Genomic DNA, 23765 nt, shown 5'->3' with positions numbered 1-23765 from the left:
ATTTTCTGTTTACACTTTTATTTCAAGTATTCGTTTTAGCTGTTTTTAGTACTTCAAGTTAAATTTAACAATAATGAGAAATGGTGTTTTGTTTTTAATATTTTATTTCACTTATTTTAAGTAGCGAAAATAAAAAAAATAACCCTGCATCAGAATGAAGTTTGGAAAAATAACTTAAAGGAGCGTTTTGCTAAATATATACACATTATATTACACATTCATTATATTATTACTTATCCTGTTCATTATTTAATGTGTGTTTGAACAAATCCACAGGAAAACAAGTTTTTATTACAGCCACCATTTAAATGTTTATACCTCAACAAACTGGAGTTGTAATTATATAATTAAAACTTAAAAAATATATATATATATATATTAAAAAAAAAAAAACAAAAAAAAAAAAAAAATATATATATATATATATATATATATATATATATATATATATATATTAGGGTGACCACCTGCTAATAAGCCCAAGGGGGGACAAGGGGTACGTTTCTGAGGGACAATGTGGGACACCCCATGGGCAGACTCACTGATAGTGGTTTACCCATTTCTAGCACATACCACCTTATATTAATAATGCCCTATTGCCCTAAACATGTGTAATTGCTGATGTATGCTCATGACAGAATTGACAGATGCACTTCCACTTACGATTTACTTTAGCTATTTTATTAATTTTTCATTACAATTTATTCACTTTAAATAAATTATAATATAAAATTATAGGATTAAAATGAATTGTAGTTGCTCAACACCACAGGAAAAGTAAAAAAAAAAAAAGTCTGACATCACAACTCAAGGGAAAGGAATTCACTCATTCACTCATCCCTATATAGTGTATGGCAGTTGAGTTCACTATATCAGGAAGGAGTGAATAAATAAATGAGTGAATGGATTCGGACAGTGACGTATAACCTACACTGCGCGTGAGACTTGGAGCTGTTGCAAAAACATTGCCATGTGTACTTTTATATTACATCTACCTAATTTTAGAAAATAATACTAATAGCAATAATACTCAAAATTACTTTATATTGCAGTTATACATACCTCCCGCGTCAGCTTTGTGGTTTCATCGATAGTATATAGTAATAATATATATATATATATATATATATATATATATATATATATATATATATAGAGATAGTAATGCTTTTATGTTCATAATCATTAATTGCTATTAAAATAACGTACTGAGAACAAAAATAAACACACATAAACGTTCATAATTATGTATTTATTACTTTTAGTATCTTGACACTTGCTCAAGCAGCGTTTTGAGCTCAGATAAGATGGTTGTCGAGTGTCCACAGGCGACTGTTAATTTTACATTGGAATACACTACCTGTTATTAACGGAAAAATGTAAATTATCCACCAAATTATCATTTCTGTAAGTTAACAACGATGCCACCTCAGTAAATTAGTCAAATAGTAAACTGAGTTATTGCCTACATAACATATTTTAATATAAATAATGTAGGAAAAACGTTAAAACAGAAATAATAAAGATGTAAACTTCATCTCTCATTCAAACTCGCTCGCTCCCGCTCTCGCAGTAGCGTGCTGAACTGTCAAGTAATGTTCGTTTGGCTGCCTGGGGCTCGAGGATATAGAGCCATCAACTTTTTTTGAGCAAGCATTGATTTTGCGTGACACAGTCTCAATTTGTGGGACGCATGAATTGGGCTTCAAACGCTGTGCGCGCACGCGCTACGCGGGACGGGTGGTCACCCTAATACATACATATATATATATATATATAAACAAACATTATGTACAACTTAATTTTTCATTTTTTATATAGATAGAAAAACTATCATATGTGCAAATTGCATTTTATTTTATATTATGATTTATTATATTTGATATTATAAGTTTATATATGAATATTGATTATTAAATAAAATGATTTATTAGCTTTTTTTTATTAAGATTGATTTATTTTAATTGCATAATTGTATATTGATTATTAATCTTGTTTAGGAGCATTATATTTCAGACAAACCCGTGTCTGAATGCCGGCCATAGATGCTCTCTTCAGCCCCATGACACCTGGTCTGTTGGAGATCACCACCACGATCTCCGCCGAACTTGACTGTTTCTTCACCTGCTCCATCAGAGCCTGCAGATTGGTTCCTGTCAAACACCAGAGCGTCAGTGTTACTGGCTTCATTTCACTCTGCAGTCATAAGTGATTCACAGAAGGACACGCACCAGTCCCAGAGATGAGAACGGCCACTTTGGTCCTCTTGCGTGCTGAGTGTTCCCCGTGAAGAGCTCCGTTCTTGAGGACACTGGTGTCCGGTGAGCGGCCTGGACTGTCCTTCAGACTCTGCTCCAGGTTTCTGATGACCACGGCCTCCGCTCCTGGACATAGGAAAATACATGAAACATTAGTCTAATGTTGGCTCATTAACATAACATTACATGTTCCTTTAGTTAAAGCGTATTTGCAAAGAACGTGTAAATATAACGAAAACAGCAAATCTAATCTAAGGCCGTGTTTGAGTGAATATCACAAAGAAAAGTACTGGTTACATTTTATGCCACAATACAACAAAAATAAATATAATTTTATTTTGCTTGTATAACGATTTTTTTTTTCGCATTCATTGTAACATCTGCAATATTGATTAGGTGATCACCTGTAGTAGTACCTCAAAAGTAACTGGAATCAAAAAATAACTATTGACAATGTCAAAAGAGGAAAGTTTTGACTAAGGAAAAGAAGGGTTCAATTCTGGCAGAGGGATGCAGCCAACTCCGAATGTCACTCAACAACTGTATGATGCAGTCATAGATTTTTTTTTTTTTTTTTTACAGTAATGAGTTTTTTGGTGTAAAAAAAAAATGCTTTTTAAACTCTAAAGCACTCTGCTTAAATGCCATGAAATAATCCAAATAGGAATTTTTAAAAAGGCCAGAAATATCTTATTAGTTTGGGAGTAAAATGTCCTTAGACTTACAAAAAAAAAAAATAACGCACTCTTTATTTTTAGTGCGAAATATGACTGATATATAAAGCATCAGTAAATGTGGGTGTTTGTGTGTCTCACCGGGCTGTTTGTCGGTGAGTGAACCCACGATCCAGGCCTCCTCCTGGCCCTGCAGCAGTCGCAGGACCCGCTGCACGTCCTGTTTGCTGACCACTAGCACGGCGCCCAGACCACAGTTAAACGTGCGACTCATCTCCTCCTCTGAAAGGCCTCCCTCCTTCTGCAGCCATGAGAACACAGCCGGTATCCTCCAGCGGGACGCGTCTGAAACACAGGTCAACAGTGCTGCTGGAAAACTTTTTTTATTTAAATGATTTAAGTATTTACATACTCCCAGTTAAGTAAAACTAAAATATATATAAATATATATATATATATATATATCTTGATTTAACAAATCGTGACTTAACGGCTTATATCAATCATTGAAAGCAAGAATATACTTATATTATATGAGATCATAATAAATTCAGATTAAAACATTTCATAAGCTTTATTTCAAATGTAATCACAAACAGCATACTGTAATTCCTCAAATAAAAACCGGTAGTCAAATAAACGCCAGGCCTCTGAAAGTGGCCGGGGGCGTGGTCAACACGGACAAATAAAGGCCGGTCTTAAATAAAGGCCGGGGGGAAATTTGTGTGTATAATCAGCAGAGTCAGATAACGAACGTACACGCCCACTGACGAAGCGGTGTACTGGTTCTCGAGTCAAGAACCAGATGCATCGGTTTTCGGATCACCAGTACACTGAACCGAGAACAGTTTCTGTCAAAACCGAGGAGCTGATGATACTGCGCATGTGTGATTCAGCGTGAAGCAGACTGACACACAGAGCGTCTGAACCGAACTGATTCTTTTGGTGATTGATTCTGAACTGATTCTGTGCTAATGTTATGATCTCTGTCCACTGGAACGCTATCGCTTTTAATTTAAAATGGTTTATTTAAAACAATTACTTATCAAACAGATGGAATTAGAAAATAAAGGCCTGCATCTAATAAAAGCCTGCTTCAAATAAAAGCCTGTTACCTTCTTCAGTTCAGGTAAACAAAGGCCCCGGTTTTTATTTGAGGAATTAAAGTATATCAGTCACTGAGAGCAAGAATATTATATTATATTATATTATATTATATTAGTTCAAAATAAATTCAGTGATCAGTGTATTTTAAATAGTAATTTTTCTATTAAAGTTTAGTTCACCCAAATATTAAAATGATGTCATTAATAACTCACCCTCATGTCGTTCCAAACCCGTAAGACCTCTGTTCATCTTCTGAACACGGACTAAATCTAAAGTATCTTAAACTGAGAGCTCTCAGTCCCTCCATTGAAACTGTGTGTATGGTATACTGTCCATGTCCAGAAAGGTAAAAAAAAACACCATCAAAGTAGTCCATGTGACATCAGAGGGTCAGTTAGAATTTTTTGAACCATTGAAAATACATTTTTGTCGAAAAATAGCAAAAACAACGACTTTATTCTAGGGATGCACCGAATATTCGGCCACCGAAAATTTTCGGCCGAAAATGGCCAAAAAGTGCATTTTCGGTTTTCGGCCGAAACACTTTTATTACCGAAACAACACGGCCGAAATGTTATAATGACGCAAACAGAAACCGCGACCTGCACGTGCACCTGCATAGCGCAGACCACGAGCTCCCCGCGTCATTCACTTCACACCAGTGGGTCTTAATAGAGAACATTCTCTCTATTCTTATTCCTTTATTCGCAGCACTAAAGCGTCTCCTAACAAAGAGATTGAGACGGACCACGAAGTGAAAACAAAGAAAAGTACAGTCTTATAGAGTCTGTTAGCACACGTCTCACTGAGATCTTTTCGGATCCTCCGCACTTCATCGCGAATGTGCTTGATCCGCGTTATAAAGACCATTACTTGGACGCGGAAATATGGCAGAGCACACGAGAAATGCTCCAGGCCGCGCTGGATGCGGAGAACCCGCGTGGAGACGGAGAAGCGCCAAGCGCAGGAGACTGAGATCAGAGCGCAAAAAAAAAAAAGACTCGTCTCTGCATATATAATACACACACATATACATATACATGCATAATATCAGATTGTAGCCATATTTCTGCTAGATTTTTTGCTAGATTTCTGCTTTAATTTGATAAAAATGTTTATTTATGCCCTGGCCCTATTTAAATACACTCTCTCAAATATTTCTCAAATGTCAGGCAGATGACAAGCTCAACTGCTCAACAGCTAGATGGTTATCTGTCTGAAGTCCCCATCCCCAGAAGTGATAACAGTCTTGCCTACTGGAGAAGTAATGCACTTTCTAGTACTACAGAGAAAAATTTCAAATGCTCTTCACCTAAATGCACTTTTTATGAGAGAACAGTTAATTTTAAAACCTTTCTGCAGGCCAGTAGGCCTGTACATTATTATTTAATATACAGATGAGTGGGATTAAATTTTAGTTTGAATTTTATTTTATACTGTGCATTGTTGCAATGTGCTTAATAAATATTTGCATAATTTGTAATTATGCATTTTTATGTTTTTTTATAATTTATGTAATTGTAATTATCTTTGAAACTTTAATATTAATTTATGCAATTGCAATGTTTTAATTTTAGTAAAGTTAGTACACGGTCATAGCAATAAATGCAATGGTACTAATAATTGGGATAATTTCTTTCGGTGTTTCGGTTTCGGTTTTCGGCCTTGGTTTTCTCTTTTTCGGTTTTCGGTTTCGGCCAAGAATTTTCATTTCGGTGCATCCCTACTTTATTCATCATTGTCTTCTCTTCCGTGTCTGTTCTGAGCGCGTTCACTGCAGTGTAGTGATATCCGGTTCGCGAACGAATCACTCGATGTAACCGGATCTTCTTGAACCAGTTCACCAAATTGAACTGAATCGTTTGAAACGGTTCGCGTCTCCAATAAGCATTAATCCACAAATTACTTAAGCTGTTAACTTTTTTAATGTGGCTGACACTCCCTCTGAGTTAAAACAAACCAATATCCCGGAGTAATTCATTTACTCAAACAGTACACTGACTGAACTGCTGTGAAGAGAGAACTGAAGATGAACACCGAGCCAGATAACGAACAATAGACTGACTCGTTCTCGAGTCAAGAACCGTTTCTGTCAGACGCGTCCGATTCGAGAACCGAGGAGCTGATGATACTGCGCAGTGTTAGCCACATTAAAAAAGTTAATAGCTTAAGTCATTTGTGGATTAATGCCTATTGGAGACGCAAACCGTTTCTAACGATTCAGTTCGATTTGGTGAACTGGTTCAAGAAGATCCGGTTACATCGAGTGATTCATTCGCGAACTGGATATCACTAAACTGCAGTGAATGCACTCACAACAGACACGGAAGAGAAGACAATGCTGAGTAAAGTTGTAGTTTTTGCTATTTTTGGACCAAAGTGTATTTTTGATGCTTCAACAAATTCTAACTGACCCCCTGATGTCACATGGACTACTTTGATGTTTTCATTACCTTTCTGGACATGGACAGTATACCGTACACACAGTTTCAATGGAGGGACAGAAAGCTCTCGGACTAAATCTAAAATATCTTAAACTGTGTTCTGAAGATGAACGCAGGCCTTACGGGTTTGGAACGACATGAGGGCGAGTTATTAATGACAATTTTAATATTTGGGTGAACTAAACTTTAATATATGTTTAAAATATCTATTATTCAATTTCCTATTATTATTGTATTATTTTTATAAAACATTTCACAGCAAACTATGACTGCAAACAGCATATATCAGTCACAAAAAAACAAGAGTATCATCTTAATGGTGATTTTGATTTAGAGCTATGTTTCAAGCAATCTCTTTTTATTTTAATAATCAGAATTAATATCCAGATGTTGCTCACCCAAGTCCACTGCCAGTTCTGGTGGAAGAATGCGAGGAATATTTTCCAAAAGCCCGCCTCCAGTGATGTGGGCGTAGGCCTTCACGGCTCCACTGCGTAGGATTGGCTGAAGGCGGCGGCTGTAGATCTTGGTGGGAGTGAGCAGAACTTCACCTTCAAAGCACAGCACAGATGTGAGGACGTAATAAATACACAGCTCTGGTACTAAAGCAGCTGAGACATTTCCATGCTAACATACCGATATTCTGTCCAGGCTGTCCAAACGGAGCAGGTGAGCTGTACTGTAGGCCGCGCCGCTCTAGGATCTTGCGTACAAGGCTGAAGCCATTGCTGTGAAGCCCAGAAGAGGCAATGCCAATAAGCAAGTCACCCTCCATTATGTCCTTGAGTCTGGGCAGGACAGCCCCTCGCTCCACGGCCCCGACACAGAAGCCCGCCAGATCGTAATCACTAGGACCGTAAACACCTGGCATCTCCGCCGTCTCGCCCCCTGAACAAACACATGCAACCACTGTATAATAAATACATAAATATACATCATGTTTAGGACTTATTTTTGTATACAAGATCACAATAAAGTGCTATTTTGATTGTTTTAATAAAATTTTATAGCAAAATAAATAAATAAATGATAATAACAGTAGTAGTAGAAGTGATTATATTCTCATGATGAAATTAGCTGCAAAAATGCATTTAAAATCAGTATTAAAATTAAATTCAAATAAATAACAGAATAAATAAAATAAAGTGTTGATTGTTTAAATTTATTGTAAAAAGTATACATTTTAAATGACACCGTGTAAAATATATAAATGAAATAATAAATCTCATATAGTAGTCATTTTTTTAATCTTTGATCAGAATATAATTATTTAATTTGATTGTAAAACATGACACATTATTTACATTTATTTGATGAAAAGTGACTTAAGAGAAGAGTGAGTTTCACCATCCGAATAAACAGACTCAAAACAATATTAATATTTGAAGCTAAAAATAAATAAATAATAAATAAATTTGAAAATTCAAATAATTTTGGATATGTTTTTTTCGTATCCAAAAAGATGTGAACTTTACAGAGCACTCAACACTCTCATGCAGTGAATGTTTAATTCATACTCAAAGCACTCTTACACAGAAAGTTCAAGATGGATGCATAGAAGTAGTAATACATTTTGAAGTGCCAGGAAATACCTAATATAGGCTGTGTTCAAAATGGCATACTAACATACTGCTTATTGCCTACTGCCCAGTATACAGTGTATACTGCCTTATATATATATATATATATATATATATATATATATATATATATATATATATATATATATATATATATATATATATATATATATTTATTAAGAATAGTGTGTGAAACAGTACACAATAAAGCAACTAAATGTTTCAGAGTAGAATGCTAAAGTGTTGTCACATGACAAACACTGAATCTTAATTCAGCACAGCTGTCGAGGCTGTTACCTTACAAATAAAAATGCTAACCATTCTTTTTACAAAGATTAATAAGGGTTCATAGTAGTAAACAATGATATATTGCCCAATTAAACTAATTTCATAATTAACTCTACATATTGAACAGAACTGAATCAACACTGAGCGGTCTTTCACAGAACAACAATAGAATTTACAGTTAAGTGGAAAATGTGATATATCCTAGTTATGCTAAGTGCAAATAATGATACATTTTGTTTACACTAAAATAGCTGTATTTTCTTTAACAATAGGTAAATAATAGTTAGGTGGCAGATATTTATACTCAAGTATGTAATAAAATATTGAGTGTAGATTATCATATTTATTAATATTATTAAATGGATGCTGCCTTATTGGGACAAATAAAGCCCTCCACCTACTGCTTACCATACCCAATAACACTGTGTATTAACGAAGTGCTTTATATTGCAAATATTTACTTTATTGAAAATAAATGGCTTTCTGATCTGATATGTGATGGGAAACGGGGAAGAAATGAGTTTGGCAAAAAGCGGATTTGAACTCGGGTCAATCAATTACTTTGCGTTTTACTCGCTACGCCACTGATCTTGTAGATTAAGAGGTGTATTTTGCAGCGCTGTTTAATCGCAGCCAGGCACTGGTGGGGGGAGTTACTGTAGACTCTGCCAACAAATTAGGCTATTTGCAAAGAATTAAACACCCTATTTCTTTTTACAGCTTCTTTAGAGCGGAATTGAATTCTATTAGCATAATTTCAATATTTTTATTTATACATTGTTTTATACATTTTTATTTATACATTGTTATATTACTGAAATATTATTATTATTAATATCTTTGAAATAATCTGTACTATATAAATCTTGTTTACTGTACACCTTGTCACTTGTTTACTGTACACCAGGGGTCGGCATCCTTTTTGGCATGACGTGCCATTTCAGATTTTTCTGGTTAACCACTGTGCCAACACCAGAATGCTTAAATCTAGAATAAAACAGATTTTTGTTTTTTACAAGTAGAGGCTCTGATTATCATTTTGGTAATCATTATCGCTCTCTCTCTCTCAAAATGGCCATATTTGAGAAAACAACAAATTTGAGTCGTTTGCATCTCTGGATATAGCTGTCGGTCATTTAACATTTTTATCATTAAATGTATCGTTAAAAGTGGACCTACCTCGCTCTCTTTAACGTTAAAATTATGCTTCGTGCTCTGCTTCTGTGAACAGTAAATCCCGCCTACTTTGATTTGACATTTTGACATTGACGAGCACTGTTAGACCACTGAGGCTTCGATCTGAAGTGCCTAGTATGTGCAACGGTTGTGCATGCATCCAAAGACTAGCGCAAGTTCATTCTCGCACTTGAATAGTATTTATAGTTCCTAACAGGCTGTGTGACTAGGATAATTTTTATCTCAAAATGTACGTGCCAACGATTATCCCTCTGCGTGCCGTAGGTTGCAGACCCCTGCTGTGTATATATATATATATATATATTATTAAAAAGTGTTTAAATTTTTTTTTAAACAAATTGTAAAAAAAAAAAAGTGTTTGCATTTCTTTCCTTTACTGTACCGAGGTACCGTGTTCCCACTTTAGTCTGCAAAGATATGCTAAATAAGCAAAATGGATATGAACTGAAGGTGTGCAGGTCTCTAAATCTGACACTTCCAATATTCATTATATTGCCACTATTACTGACACAGCAATCAAGGCCACGTTAGATAAAATCTCTGTCCCTGGAAACTGCAGTACTGCCACCTTGTCGGCGGAGACACCCGCAGCCGCATCTGGATGATGTCAACGACCTCGGGGAGAAAGCTACAGGGCCAAAACAGCCCATACTTTCTTCTTTCCTTAAGCAACAAATTGGAGATGTTATTTGTGCCTTTGACTAGCACAAGTTCCCATGGATGGAGTACGCCGTTTCACTGGAATAAGTTTTTTGTTTTTGCGGTCATCACTTTTCTTCAAATATTTCAAGATGCACAGACAAACTTTTATAAGTTTATAGCTTTTTTTAAGTGGGAGCTCGAAATTGGAAAAAGTTGTTGGAGAAGCTGACAAAACATGCTTCATCACAGGTACATTTACCAAGCATGGAAATGTGGGAGAGCTAGAAACAGACTGCTACATCAGGGTCTGTGGCAAAGCACAGTAGAAAAAAAACAAAAAAAACAAAACTTGTGCAAATCTGTTGATATAATAAAACTGCTTGCCAAACTAGGCCTGCCTTTCTGCGGACGCCATAAAGAAACTGACTCAGAAACAAGGGGGAATTATTTGAGTTTATGCGACCCTGATTTTAAATCCATGCAGTCTAAATATTTTAACTGCACAAGCCAAGATTTTCAGAATGAAATTATTGCATTATGTGCAGAACTCGCTTGTGAAGATATATCCAAGAAAGTACACGAGACAGATTTTCTTGCTGTTATTGCTGATGAAGTGAAGTCATCAAAGGCTGAGCAACTTTCTATTTGCATTAGATACACTGAGGGGCTTCAGATTAAGGAGCAATTTATTTGCTTTGTTTATTGTTCCAATTCTCATGATGCTGCAGGGATTGTTTCTGGTATAAAGGAAGGATTGCAGTCGTGTGTGCTGAAGGACATTCCCATAATTGTTCAGTCATATGATGGAGCCTCAGTTATGTCAGGGCATTTGAGTGGAGTTCAGCAGTGAATCAGAGAGGAATTCCCCTTTGCTATGTATGTGCATTGCATGGCACATAAGCTGAATCTCGCCCTTGTGGAATCATGTACGGTGAACAGAGACATTAAAGTGAAAAAAGTGACGTGACATTCAGCCAAGTATGGTGACCCATACTCAGAATTTGTGCTCTGCATTTAACCCATCCAAAATGCACACACACAGAGCAGTGAACACACACACACACTGTGAACACACACCCGGAGCAGTGGGCGACATTTATGCTGCGGCGCCCGGAGGGGCAGTTGGGGGTTTGATGCCTTACTCAAGGGCACCTTGAGTCGTGGTATTGCCAGCCCAAGATTCGAACCCACAACCTTAGGGTTAGGAGTCAAACTCTCTTATCACTAGGAAACGACTTCCACCGTCTCTAAATGCGATTAACAAACTATACTCTATGTTTGCAGTGCCAAGCAACCATTTCAGATTTTTGATGATACAGAAGACAGGCTTTTAAACCAAAGGAGAGCCCATGGAGTGCAGCAAAGCCAAACATGCTGGGCATGCAAATACAGATGTGTTTATGCTGTCAAATCACAATATGCTGCCATTATTATTTACTGTTTGAAAGCGATGGAAGAGGGAGAAAAGTGGTCTGTGGAGGCAAGTGGATTTTATCACTTCATGAAAAGTCTCCGCCTCATTACTTCCATAATTATTCTTGAGGAAGTTCTGAAGAGTTGTACATGTAATACAAAAGACTGCAAGGTGCAAGTAAAACTTTGGCTGATGAGGCCTCAGCAGTAAAGACCCTGAAAACACATCTCTAGCGTTGCAGAGAGTAGAGTTCTTGGGAGGCAATATGGATGCATGTCAAAAGGTTTTGTGAGGATTTTTCTGGTGTTAGTGCAGAGAGTTCCCCTCAAACTGGAAGAAAGCGAAAAAGAACCTCACAAACACCTCCCGGACTTTCACAGTACTTAGTACCAACCATACTTGGCCAGCGTGATGAAAATTAAACGCACTGAAGATCCACCCTCAGCTTGTGACAGCTGAAATTGGAACTTGTTAAATGTGCGATCCCATCGCTGATCACCCTTGAAAAACTTACAAATATCCAAACTTTTACAGACTCCTTCAGCTCGTTCTCACTCTGCATGTTAGCTCTGCTGTGTCAGCAAGATGTTTTTCAGTGATGAGAAGAATCAGAAACTGGCTCCGATCTGTGAAGGCTCAGTACAGATTTTCTGATCTTTCCCTAATGCACATAGAAAACGATTTAACTGCAAATTTATCAGGAAAACAGATCGTGGACATCATGCAAATCGGAAAAAGAGGTGGATTCTTTTAAATTAGGTGAGATAAGTTTTTAATTCCACTCTTTGTATAGCCAACAAGTCACTGTTAATTGTTAAGGTATTTAGAAAATATTGTATATACAGTATGTAGAAAAAAAAAAATTATATATATACATTTTTAAATGAGTATAAAATAAATATATAAATTAAATAACATTAAATATCATATTTAAAAGTCCCTTTTTAAGAATAAAGTTCTATTTTGATTGCAAAATGTTTTATATTTCTACAGTTTAACAAATTGTGACTTAAACATACGCCGTTTAGCGTTTATTATGTAACGTAAATCAATGCCAACATGATAAATCTACAAGACTAAATCACAACGAGAGCAAAACAAAAGTGAAGTGCAGTCATTAACTTTTTTTTTTTTAAAATAAATGAATAAAAAACAGAAAAACTCTTGACCTGTGCGTTTTTTTTTTTTTTTTTTTGCATTTAATTGTACAAATAATTTTGCATTGTTCCTTTTTAAAGAAAAGAACCTTGAACAGTTGGTCAAGTTTTGGTTTCCAACATGGATTTGTTCAGTGTAGCTGACCTAACAGAGCACATCCAGCCATCTGACAGGCGTCTGCGATGCCGCCGATGACAGAAGATGCGACTCTCACGTCTAGACGGCCACAGGAGAAATAGTCGAGGAAGAAGAGTGGCTCAGCTCCTTGAGCGAGAACATCGTTCACACACATGGCCACCAGATCCTGACCCAGAGTGCTGTGGATGCCACACGCTTGTGCGATCTATGAACAACAACAACCAAATGTGAAGACCAGAGACTGCAATTTATAAAACATTTTATCTTTATTTTATCAGTGATTGGCTGACAGTGGATGGTACTCTAGAGCCTTTCGCAACGCTTTAGTTCCAGAACTAAATGTACAGTACTGAAGTACTGGAACGATTTTGCGCAAAATATTTCCCAGTACCATTGAAGGGGTTGCATTCGCACCAACCGTGTGTACTATGACGTGATGTAAGCCGGTCGACAGCGATGTCATTTGTGCACGGCGTTCACCAACGTTAACAAAGAATAACGTTAACAACAGGAGAATGGAGGACACTGTGATCGGAGCTGTGTTTTTGTTGTATATCGTGGGTTTCACAATAATAGACATGGAATGTCGACGTATACATAAAGCGAATGAATGAACGGAAATGAGGATTAAGAATCCCCAACGACAACTGGAAGTGCTACAGTTGCTACAAGTGCCTGCACTTCAGCGTCCATATATTTATCACTGTTCATTATCCTTGTGAAATAAGTTAACAATTTTTACAGTATGTTACACAGTGTTTTAAATCATGGCGGGTAAGGGCGTTTTCGAACATGTCTGGCCAATCAATGTCTACGTATGTCACGGTTAGTACCAGTTTTGCTGGTAATACCCTGCTCCGGACTAGGAGCTAATTTGGTTCTCGAAAAAGGCAGTCTGGTTCTAAAATCGCACCTAGTTCCTGCGGTGTGAAAACGCCCAAAAGTGGGTAGTTCCACACTTAGTTCTGGTACTATGAAAAGGTTCCTGCAGTGCGAAAGGCCCTTCTGTCAGTGATTTAATCATACAGTCTAATATGTTGTAGAACGAGGTATCATGTTGCCATATTCAAATAATTATTTTAAGTAACATTAATTTAAACATGTATATATAGTCACCTACCATCTTCTTACATGTCTGCATAATAAACAATTAGTGAATATGCATATAAGCAGGTTTTTAATCCTAAAAGGGGAGACATATCCTGGGCGATACAAACATTTGAGAAGCTGTGGGCAGAAGCAGTGAAGCAGTGAGAAGTAGTATGAGATTTTGGGGGTTTGTATTTTAAATTTGAAATGAAATAGAGTTAAGTGGTTATTTTTTGATATAGTGCCCAAACAAAATCTCACACAAAATCTCAACTTCAAATTTGGAACATTTGGAACTTGGTTGGACATATGACTTTGATTTTAAATCAATTTTAGAGCGCAGCATATTTTATAAAATATTTATTTTATATAAATATAAAAAAAATTAAGATTTTATGCTACATTATATTTACTGTAAACTGAAAATTATATAGCTTTTTATACTTAAATTCTTTCACTTCAGCAATAATCTGCTGTGTTTTCTTTAAAAAGAGATTAACCTTAGGGCTGTATTCTAAAGCATACAGGAATTACAACCATGTTGTAACAAGCATTGATAAACAAGTGTTCTGCTTTCACTGAATTTATACCCCCAAAAGGGTGATGTATCATGGGGGATACAAACATTTAAACATAAAATCATGAAATTGTATTATCTGTGTCCCAATAAGATGGAAAATAGCAATAGATTAATTTATGGATGTCTTTTTATGGTTTTGCCATTTTTAGGGTTAATTACCAAACTAAAAACGAAACCAAACTGGACACAAGAACAGCTGTTACGTCTTGCCCAACTTGTACATGAAAAGGAGGACGTAATTAAATTAAATTGACATTTTCATGAAACGTTTCGAAAATGTTTATGTTCTGAGGCGGTTTTGCCAGCAAAAGCCCTTTTAGTATTGTTTGTGATCTGGTCTTGATTTAGCCCATTTGACTGCCCCTAACTATTCAGATTTAGGAGCTGGTGTTAGTACTTAAACATTTTGTGAAATGCTCTTAGAGCAAAAAAAAATGTAGGAGTACTAAAATTAGGACTGACCCCCCCAGTTTCTACTAAATCTGCAAGTTAGGAGCTACTTTCATCCTTAAGATGTTTTGTGAATACCCTAAAATAAAAGTCCTCATGATACCTTCAATTTGGTTCCCACTCCGTCCGTCCCAGACACCAGGATTGGATCCGTGAATCCTGCAGCTTTCAGATCAAACAGTCCCGCAAATCCGCCAAGCTCCGCGTTACACCCTGAACCACAGGCACACAAAAAACACAATCAAAATTGTACACAGATCTGATCTGGCATTGCTCAGAAAACCACACATGAAAGTTCATGATGAATGTTCATGTTTGAGTGTTTTACACCCACTAAACTCTCCTCTCGTCCCATTAACGTTTGTAATTGACTTGAAGTTTCTTAATAAATGTGAAAGTAAATTATAAATTATACATTAAATAAATCTATTTCATCTTTAGATTTTATCTTCTTGATTGTTTTAATTTGACTGTAAAAACAATTTTTCATCTGACGAAGCATAATAAAAACTGCTCAAACTAATTTACGCAGTTCTGCCTTCTGAATGAATGCAAAAAAAAAAAAAAAAACATTACTATAAATATTAGAGGGAAAAAAATATATAGTCATTTTAATTATTTGAAAAATGTATGTGATCATTGTCTTCATGGTGAGTTCAGAAGCCTTAAAATCCCACTGAGAGCAAAAAAATAAATAAAATAAACAATCTTCACCAAAACAATATGCACATTTTCAATGACCATTGGTTTACAATTGATTAATCGATTCATATTTCATTGTTTCGTTTTAAAATTGGTCTCTGAAATTAGCTGCAAAAATACGTTTAGAAATCAGTACAGAAAATAAAATTAAAAAAAAACTATTACAATTAAACAATAAATCATGTTTAGTATGATTGTTTATTTTCCCAATTTTTTTTATATAACCAGTATAAAGTGTTGTTGTTTTTATTTATTGCTATTTTTTTGCAACGTTTCATGTTTGAATTGGACAAGGCAAGATTAAACTCCCATAATCATGCTTGAAAGTGCATCCAAGTGCATTCAGATTAATTTTGTCTGGTAGTACTTTGAGTGACATGCTGCAATGTGTGCTAATCGACAGCATGTTGATTGAAGCTGAGATTAATCTTTGAACTCTGAACCTTCCTGTCAGAAATTAGCTGCAAAGAACTTTACAAAAGTTCTCAAGATTCTAGAAGTAACTAGTCAGATGAATCAGCCATCAGTCATCATGAATGAGGGTAGAAATTCATGAGAAAACCCTGGCGGTTATAACAACATAATGAGGTAACTCTGAAAGTGGAACATTGGGCTCCTGAAAGACGAGAGAGAAGGCCGACCTGGACGAGACGTGGCTTTAGCCAGAGGTTTGATCATGTCCACCAGTCTGTTCCCCGCTGCGATGTCCACACCGCTGTCCTTGTACGTCAGTCCTCTGATGGACAGAACAAAAACATGCCAATACCTTTCTTTGCTGTAGCTGTTCACTAAGACTATTAGGTTGAGGAACTAAATGTACTAAAACTAAAATAAAAATGAATGCTAAATTATAAATTTCATATATATATATATATATATATATATATATAAATAAAGCCAGAATTCTGTATTCATGACACTGTTTATTAGAAATATGCAAACAAATCAACATAGCACTGACTTCAAATGTGATTATTCAGTACACATCACAATTCAGATGCATAAAGTAAGTGTGGTGTTCTGCTATGTCTTCCAGGATTAACAGGTTAGTGTTAGTTAGCAGTCACCTGGTGCGGGTGAGGTACGTGATGGCGTGGTGGCCGATGTCACGGCGGTAAACTGCATCAGGGAAGCTGATCACTGCCACTCCTTCATTAGCGCTGCTTAACGCCCCCTCGAGGGTGGGCCGGACCGCTGTCACAGTCAAGACACGCCCACCACTCGTAATAACCCCGCCCCCTTCCTTAAGGGCAGTGCCCGCATGGAACACCTGAATGCCCATCTCTGATGCCTGAGACAAACCTGAATAAACAGAAATCGATTCATTCACTTCACACTAATTTAACACTGAAACTACTAAATCAAAGCTAAATGTGATGTAACAGACACTTGTCATGAGGGAAATGACATCACTAAGGTAATTAGATAATTCCTGGTGATCCTCATAACTGTGTCTCCTAAAATTATAATTTTTTTTGATAGTTATAAAATTTACTAAAATAATAATTTTATAGTACTATAGTTATTCTTTATATTTTATTTACTTCATTAATTAAAAATATATGGATTAATGGATAAAAATAATAGTAATACATGACAAATTAAAACTCTTCAAAAATAACAATTATATTTTTTTATATTTATTTGTTAAAAATAATAATGGATTATATTATATTATATTATATTATATTATATTATATTATATTATATTATATTATATTATATTATATTATATTATATTATATTATATTATATTATATTATATTATATTATATTATATTATATTATATTATATTATATTATATTATATTATATGGCTCTGTGGAATTCTTATTCTGATTGGTCAGTTGCGACATTCCGATGTATGATATCCCGGTATAACAACCTGTAAAAGCTAATATCACCGGCTCATCTGGGTAACAGCAGTCGGCGCTGTACTTCTGCTTGAACTATTTTTTTCTTGGTGAAAGCTTTGTGTTTGTTTAGCTAATAAAATATTAAAACTTGATTCCAAATGGTGTACAATTGTTTAATTATGTCATCCTGGTATTGCGGACTCGCTCTCGTTTCATACAAATGCAGCTGCTGCCATTTTGCTATGATTTTATTGCCTTATTTTGTGGTGAAATGTTGTGTAATACATAGTTTGACTGCACCGTTTCCCTTACATGTCTGTTTAGTTTAAACTTGCCGCTTGCTCGCACAAAAGCGGTTTTCACGGAAGCTTTGCATTCAAATATTTCAACTCAAATCAATAGTTCTAATTATTTACTTATGTGGCAAGTAGCCGTGTAATAAGCCAGTTAAGCCGGTTGTTCTCGCAGAATAAACCCCTTCAGGCTGATATAAGACCAGAGGTGGGTAGAGTACCCAAAAACTGTACTCAAATAAAAGTAAAAGTACTTCTATAAATATTTACTCAAGTAAAAGTAAAAGTACTAGTCTTGAATAGTTACTTGAGTAAGAGTAAAAGAGTATCGGGGAAAAAATCTACTCAAGTAGTTAGTTACTAGTTACTTTGGGTCATATATACTGAGCCTATTTTTATTTAGATATATAGATAAAATGTATGTAATGTATGTGTGCATGTCTAAATGTATATATTTCATCAGCCTTTACTCCAATTTATGTAATTTATTATAAAACCCTGTCTGTTCACTTAAGTAACAGATATAGGTGTCATGCCATAACATATTTTTAATACGACTGACTTTATATTAAATGTGAATTTAACATTGAAAGTTAATATGATATAAATATTGCTACTAATCTTTCATTGTTCAGAAAGAGAGCAAATAACATTTACATTATTAAAGATCATTTTCACTCACAGTCTAGAGTTCAATCACTCTCAGAAACTCCCATTAAAATCACTGAAACTCTTAACACTGTGAAATCAATATCTTAATTAAAGATTCGTACACACATCTGCACTTTGCTGTTTCTGACGAGAGAATTCGCCAGAAAGAGGTATTCAGTCAGTGAGCGAGTGAAGGAAGCACCGGCATTTTAGCGATGACTCATCTGAACACCTCTGATTGGCCAATGCTTTAATAAGCTCAAAAGAATCATGTGTGATTTGTTATAATGCGCAGTGCTGTAAAAACACATCTATCTCTTGACTCCCCTCTGTTATAAGCCACACACGTACAACAAACTAATTTCACAGTGGTATCGTGTACTGTAATTGAATGTAGCCCAGGTTATTACCTGTTAAACAGTAGACAGCACACGCGGTGTTCATCTAATAAGGATCTCCATCGCAAGCAATAGCCTTTGCAGATTTGCTTTCTATTCAGTGCAGTTTCTTTAGCCACGTTTTCAACGCTGCTGATGTTAAACGTTACAACTCTGAGTGAAGCACTTCAGACGCTCAGCGCATGAGGTAGGGAACTGAACGACTCTTTCAAACTGATTCATGAACCAATTCACTCGTTTGCCAATTGGTTTGATCAAGCCTTTGAACAGAATTGACTCAAAAGAATGAATCATTCGCGAATGGGCATCGCTCATTGCCCAGAGAAAAGTAGATGGCGTGTTTGGAATAAACTGAAGCATTTAGCCTATAACATTTATTGCATTAAGATAAAGTAACGAGAGGAGCGTCGCCCACAGTAACGAAGTAAAAGTACAAATTTTTCCCCAAAAATTTACTCAAGTAAGAGTATAAAGTACCCATCTTTAAATATACTCCGAAAAGTATTAGTTACCCCAAAAAATTACTCAAGTAAATGTAACGAAGTAAATGTAACTCTTTACTACCCACCTCTGTATAAGACCCATCCGATTTGTGTCGGGGTCCTGATCACCCTGATGGGGTTTATTCTGCGAGAACAACCGGCTGGATGTACATTATCCCTTATTTATATTATATAAGATTATATTAGATTAGATTAGGAGTGTTTATGTCCTCATTTTTAGGTCTTTAAAAATTATAAAACGAATTTAAGACTTTTTAAGGATGCTGATACAGATATACAGTACATATTTCATGTAAACGCACCAGTGATCTCCAGTCCCTTCTTATATGAGGCCGGATATCCTCCGCTAGCCATGACCACAGTGACAGCTGCACTGTCCTCCAGCCACTGCACTGGACTTGAGCTCAGGTCCGCCTGCAGTGTCTTCTTCAACACCTCATATAAATCAGACTTCAGCAACGGCATCAGGACCTGACAGGGATATGGACAATCACAAGAAGAGTTTTGTGTTATTCACTGATTATCTTTTTTTCCAGTGAGTGGTTAACTTGAGAATGATGTGACTGGATCACCAAGTCAAATCCAAAACTGAATAAGTACATGTATCCTTCTTTTGAATCGGTTCTTTACAATGAACCAGCAGATTTGTGTTACTCCATCTGATCTGATAACAGCACCTTCAGGATTTCCAGTCTGAACATTTCAGGTTTGGAACATGATATGCATTTTAAATACATACATATATTGTTAAAAGATATAATAAACAAAACAAACAAAAAGGAATAATTAGTAATGGTTAAAATATATTATTTATAGAGCAAAGCATAAATTAGTACGCCTCTAAAACATAAATTCATCAATTACTCATTTACTTAGAAGACATGTTAAGGTTCTTTAGAGATAATATGTTCCAGAAAGTCTGCTTGATCAACTACCAAATAAGCCTGTCAAAATTATTCAGGACAAAAATACATTTTCTTATTTAAGTGATAAAATGCTGTGTTCCAAAAATAAGTACACACTACATAAAGTTACTAAAAAATTTCTAAAAATACAAATAATTCTGGTATATGTTTAAGGCCATTTTTGATCAACAGGGTAAGTGTATTGAACAGAAAAATGTAAAGAAAATGTGTTAATTGCTGACAATAATGGAAACGCATGGGAGAGAACTGTAGAAGACTTATTTCATTGCTCAAAAGATGACTGTATACTGAAGATTATGGAGGACATACTAAGTACTAGAACATTATACATTTATTGAATTAAATCTAGGATGTAATCATTTCTGCAATTCATTATTTAAACAAAAATTTACAGTTATTAATGACATATTTCACTGTTCTTAGGTATGTTTAATATTTCAATTTTGCTATCTTTCCATGACCTGTATTAGTGATATACAATGCATCTTTTGTATTTGTTCAGAGGGGCTGTACTCATTTATACTGTGTGCACTGTATAAGAACATAATAATCGTAATATATTTATATATATTAATTAATATATTACTACAAACATTAGTATAATTTTAAGAGCCACTTGAATATTTTATATATATATATATATATATATATATATATATATATATATATGTGTGTGTGTGTGTGTGTGCGTGTGCGTGTGCGTGTGTGTGTATATGTGTGTGTGTTTTCTCAGCAACTTGTAACATCCAAGTGAAAGATATAACCAACATGTCAAAAAAATGTATAAATAAAAAATAACAATTCACTATCACAGAGTTGGAAAAAGGATCAATTCCTTGTTTTAGTATTTAGTTGAACCCCCTTTACAGCCTTTAGTCTGTTGGGATGGGTCTCTACTAACTTTGCACATCTATATTTTGCAATATTTGCCCACTCTTCTTTGCAGAACTGCTCAAGTTCAGTTAAATTTGATGGTGACCATTTGTGGACTGCAATCTTCAAGTCATTCCACAGATTTTCAGTGGGGTGTAACTCAGGGCTCTGACTAGGCCATGCAAGGAGACAGGGGTAGCTGCAGCCTGGAGCAATGGGCGCGCCGAAAGGTAGGGGTGTGCCAAAAGGTAGGGGCGTGGCAAAAGGTTTCTCATTGGTGAAAGGAGTTTTACTGTGCTGGCCTATCAGCAGTAAATATACATTTAGGTAATTTCCTTAGACAAGGTGGCGGCAATAAGACGTGAGGTAATTATTCATCATTTATACGTTTATCTATACTTTATGTACCACAAATATGTATATTAAGATAAGTTTGTTACAATGCGATCATAATTTTTCCTTTGCGTTATATCTTGCAGCTTTAGTAATTAGTTGTTGACAGACATATGTACAGTGAGACAAAACGATGACCGCATCGACGGCGAATCCTTCAGAGATGATAGTTTATATCTGCGTCCTTTTTGTACAATAGAGTACAGAATACATCCTGCAAGTATAATAATTATTACCACCTCTATTGCAACTGTACTATGATCAATTCACAATCTGAAGACGATTAGACAAAAAACCATTTTAGAAGCATATGACCACTCATATGTACTTTTGGTACTCAGTGAAGAGTCAGCAGTACAGTTGTATTATAATATAATGGAGAAGGGTCTGGCTGCAGACTTGCACTCTCGGACACTTGAGCTTCTTTTTTTATTTGATATTTTATTCTACTTATTGGTTACTTCTTTTTTGAATCTCTCAACATTTGTTTTTCTCTTGTGTAGGTATTGTTGACTGAAAGTCTGTCAGTCCAGATGTGAGGAGGACACACAGAGTGGAGCTGGAGCTCAGCAGATGTGTGATGCTGTAGATACTGTGGTCTTGGAAAGAAGGGCATCTTCACAGCTTTCTATTCAGACAAAGAGTTTGCTGGATTCTGTTCTATGGACTGCTACTACAGGATGAATGAATGAATTAATGAATGAGTGGTTTATTTATCTATCTATCTATCTATCCTTTTACTTGAATTGGTGACTGAAACAAAGCTAAATAAATGTTTTAGTGGATAAAGCTGTGTCTGTTTGCTTAATTGGTTAATGTCACTTAAAACAAGGTTACTTAACTCTTCTGGCTAATTTTTAAATTTGATAATTTAATGGTTTTGTCATGTTTATTTTTCTCTATCAGGCAAAACCTAGTTTTCTAGTGTAACACTTTACAATAAAGTTTCATTTGTTGACTGATGTATTAACTAACATTAACTATGAGAAATACATTTGATACAGTATTTATTAAACTTTGTTAGTTAATAAAAATACAGCTGTACGTAGTTTGTTCTTGTTAGTTCACTAATGTTAACAAAAACAGCTGACTTTAAATGACTTTAACTTAAGAACAGCAAGTGCGACTAACCGTGTTAAGAGATGTTTGTATTCTCAAAAATAATTGTAATCTGTTTTTGATTATTGATAAACTAAGACCTAACAATTGCGGTGATGATTACGTCAGTAAGCCGTTTTGAAGGTACTTTCGAAAGTAATTTAAAATAATATTCTTTACATCATTAACGCTGTTTTTACATTGGATGAATTTCAATTGGTTTTATATGATTAGGTGTTTAATTTATCGCTTTCTATTAATCTATAGGCCAATAGCGATTAAGAGTATGGCTGGCCTTTAGGCGGAACAGCCAGTTAACCTTTTGCCACGCCCCCTACATTTCTTTCCACCAATGAGAAACCTTTCGGCACGCCTACCTTTTGGCACGCCCATCGCTCCATGCTGCAGTTACCCCTACTTGCATGCAAGAACATTCAACCTTTTTCTTCTTCAAACACTGTGTGCTGAGTTTTGCTGTGTGCTTTTGGTCATTGTAATTTTGGAAGGTAAACAATGACCACTCTTTGTCATAAATTCCTGCAACTGCTTCAAAGTTGCTATAGGCCTCCTGGTAGCCTCTCTTACTAGTTTTCCTCCAGTTTGAAATGACGTCCTGATCCAATTAGGGTCTGTGTTGTACCAAATACCTTCCATATCTTAATAATAGACTTCATTGTGCCTCTATGCATTGTAAAGCCTTTGAAATTTTACCTGTCCACAACTTTATCCTAGAGATCTTTTGAAAGTTCCTTGCCACCCATGGCTGATTGTTTGCTTGAGTTGAACTACCAAGGATTGAAGTGCTCCCAGCTCTTTTCATGAGGATAAAAAATGTATAGTGTGGCAGGGGAGGTGTGGTTTAGCGAGGTCTGCGACGGGAGAGAGAGTGAGGAGATCAGCGGTGGTAAGTGAGTTAAGTGAGAGACAAGTGACACCTGCTTCTCATTGCAGTGATTGGCGTGGGGAAGCAGTATTTAAGCCAGCTGGGAACCAGAGACAAAAGAGAGACCTGAGGACTCGTGGGAGGAAGCGACCGACAGAAAGCGAGAGTAT

At 35.7% G+C, this 23765-nt stretch overlaps 1 protein-coding gene and 1 long non-coding RNA gene across 2 annotated transcripts in view; both read right to left on the bottom strand.

Moving 5' to 3' along the window:
• The window catches only part of LOC132142418 (uncharacterized), a 1026371-nt gene that overhangs the window by 395480 nt on the left and 607126 nt on the right, over positions 1 to 23765 (bottom strand). The gene's annotated exons all lie outside the window — the stretch shown is intronic.
• gart (phosphoribosylglycinamide formyltransferase) overlaps positions 1 to 23765 on the bottom strand; it is a 45932-nt gene that overhangs the window by 2620 nt on the left and 19547 nt on the right. Inside the window, exons 10-19 of the mRNA XM_059552270.1 lie at positions 19725 to 19893; positions 16789 to 17023; positions 16363 to 16457; positions 15123 to 15232; positions 12907 to 13105; positions 7120 to 7371; positions 6882 to 7034; positions 3074 to 3277; positions 2232 to 2384; positions 2023 to 2153 (exon numbers count right to left, since the gene is read on the bottom strand). Of these exons, the coding sequence (XP_059408253.1) occupies positions 2023 to 2153; positions 2232 to 2384; positions 3074 to 3277; positions 6882 to 7034; positions 7120 to 7371; positions 12907 to 13105; positions 15123 to 15232; positions 16363 to 16457; positions 16789 to 17023; positions 19725 to 19893 (1701 nt within the window). The remainder of the gene's footprint in view (positions 1 to 2022; positions 2154 to 2231; positions 2385 to 3073; positions 3278 to 6881; positions 7035 to 7119; positions 7372 to 12906; positions 13106 to 15122; positions 15233 to 16362; positions 16458 to 16788; positions 17024 to 19724; positions 19894 to 23765) is intronic.

This window comes from Carassius carassius, chromosome 6 (assembly GCF_963082965.1).
Source record: "Carassius carassius chromosome 6, fCarCar2.1, whole genome shotgun sequence".
Lineage (NCBI taxonomy): Eukaryota > Metazoa > Chordata > Actinopteri > Cypriniformes > Cyprinidae > Carassius > Carassius carassius.
Note: the sequence above shows the minus strand (reverse complement) of the source record. Positions and strands in the feature narration are given on the sequence as shown.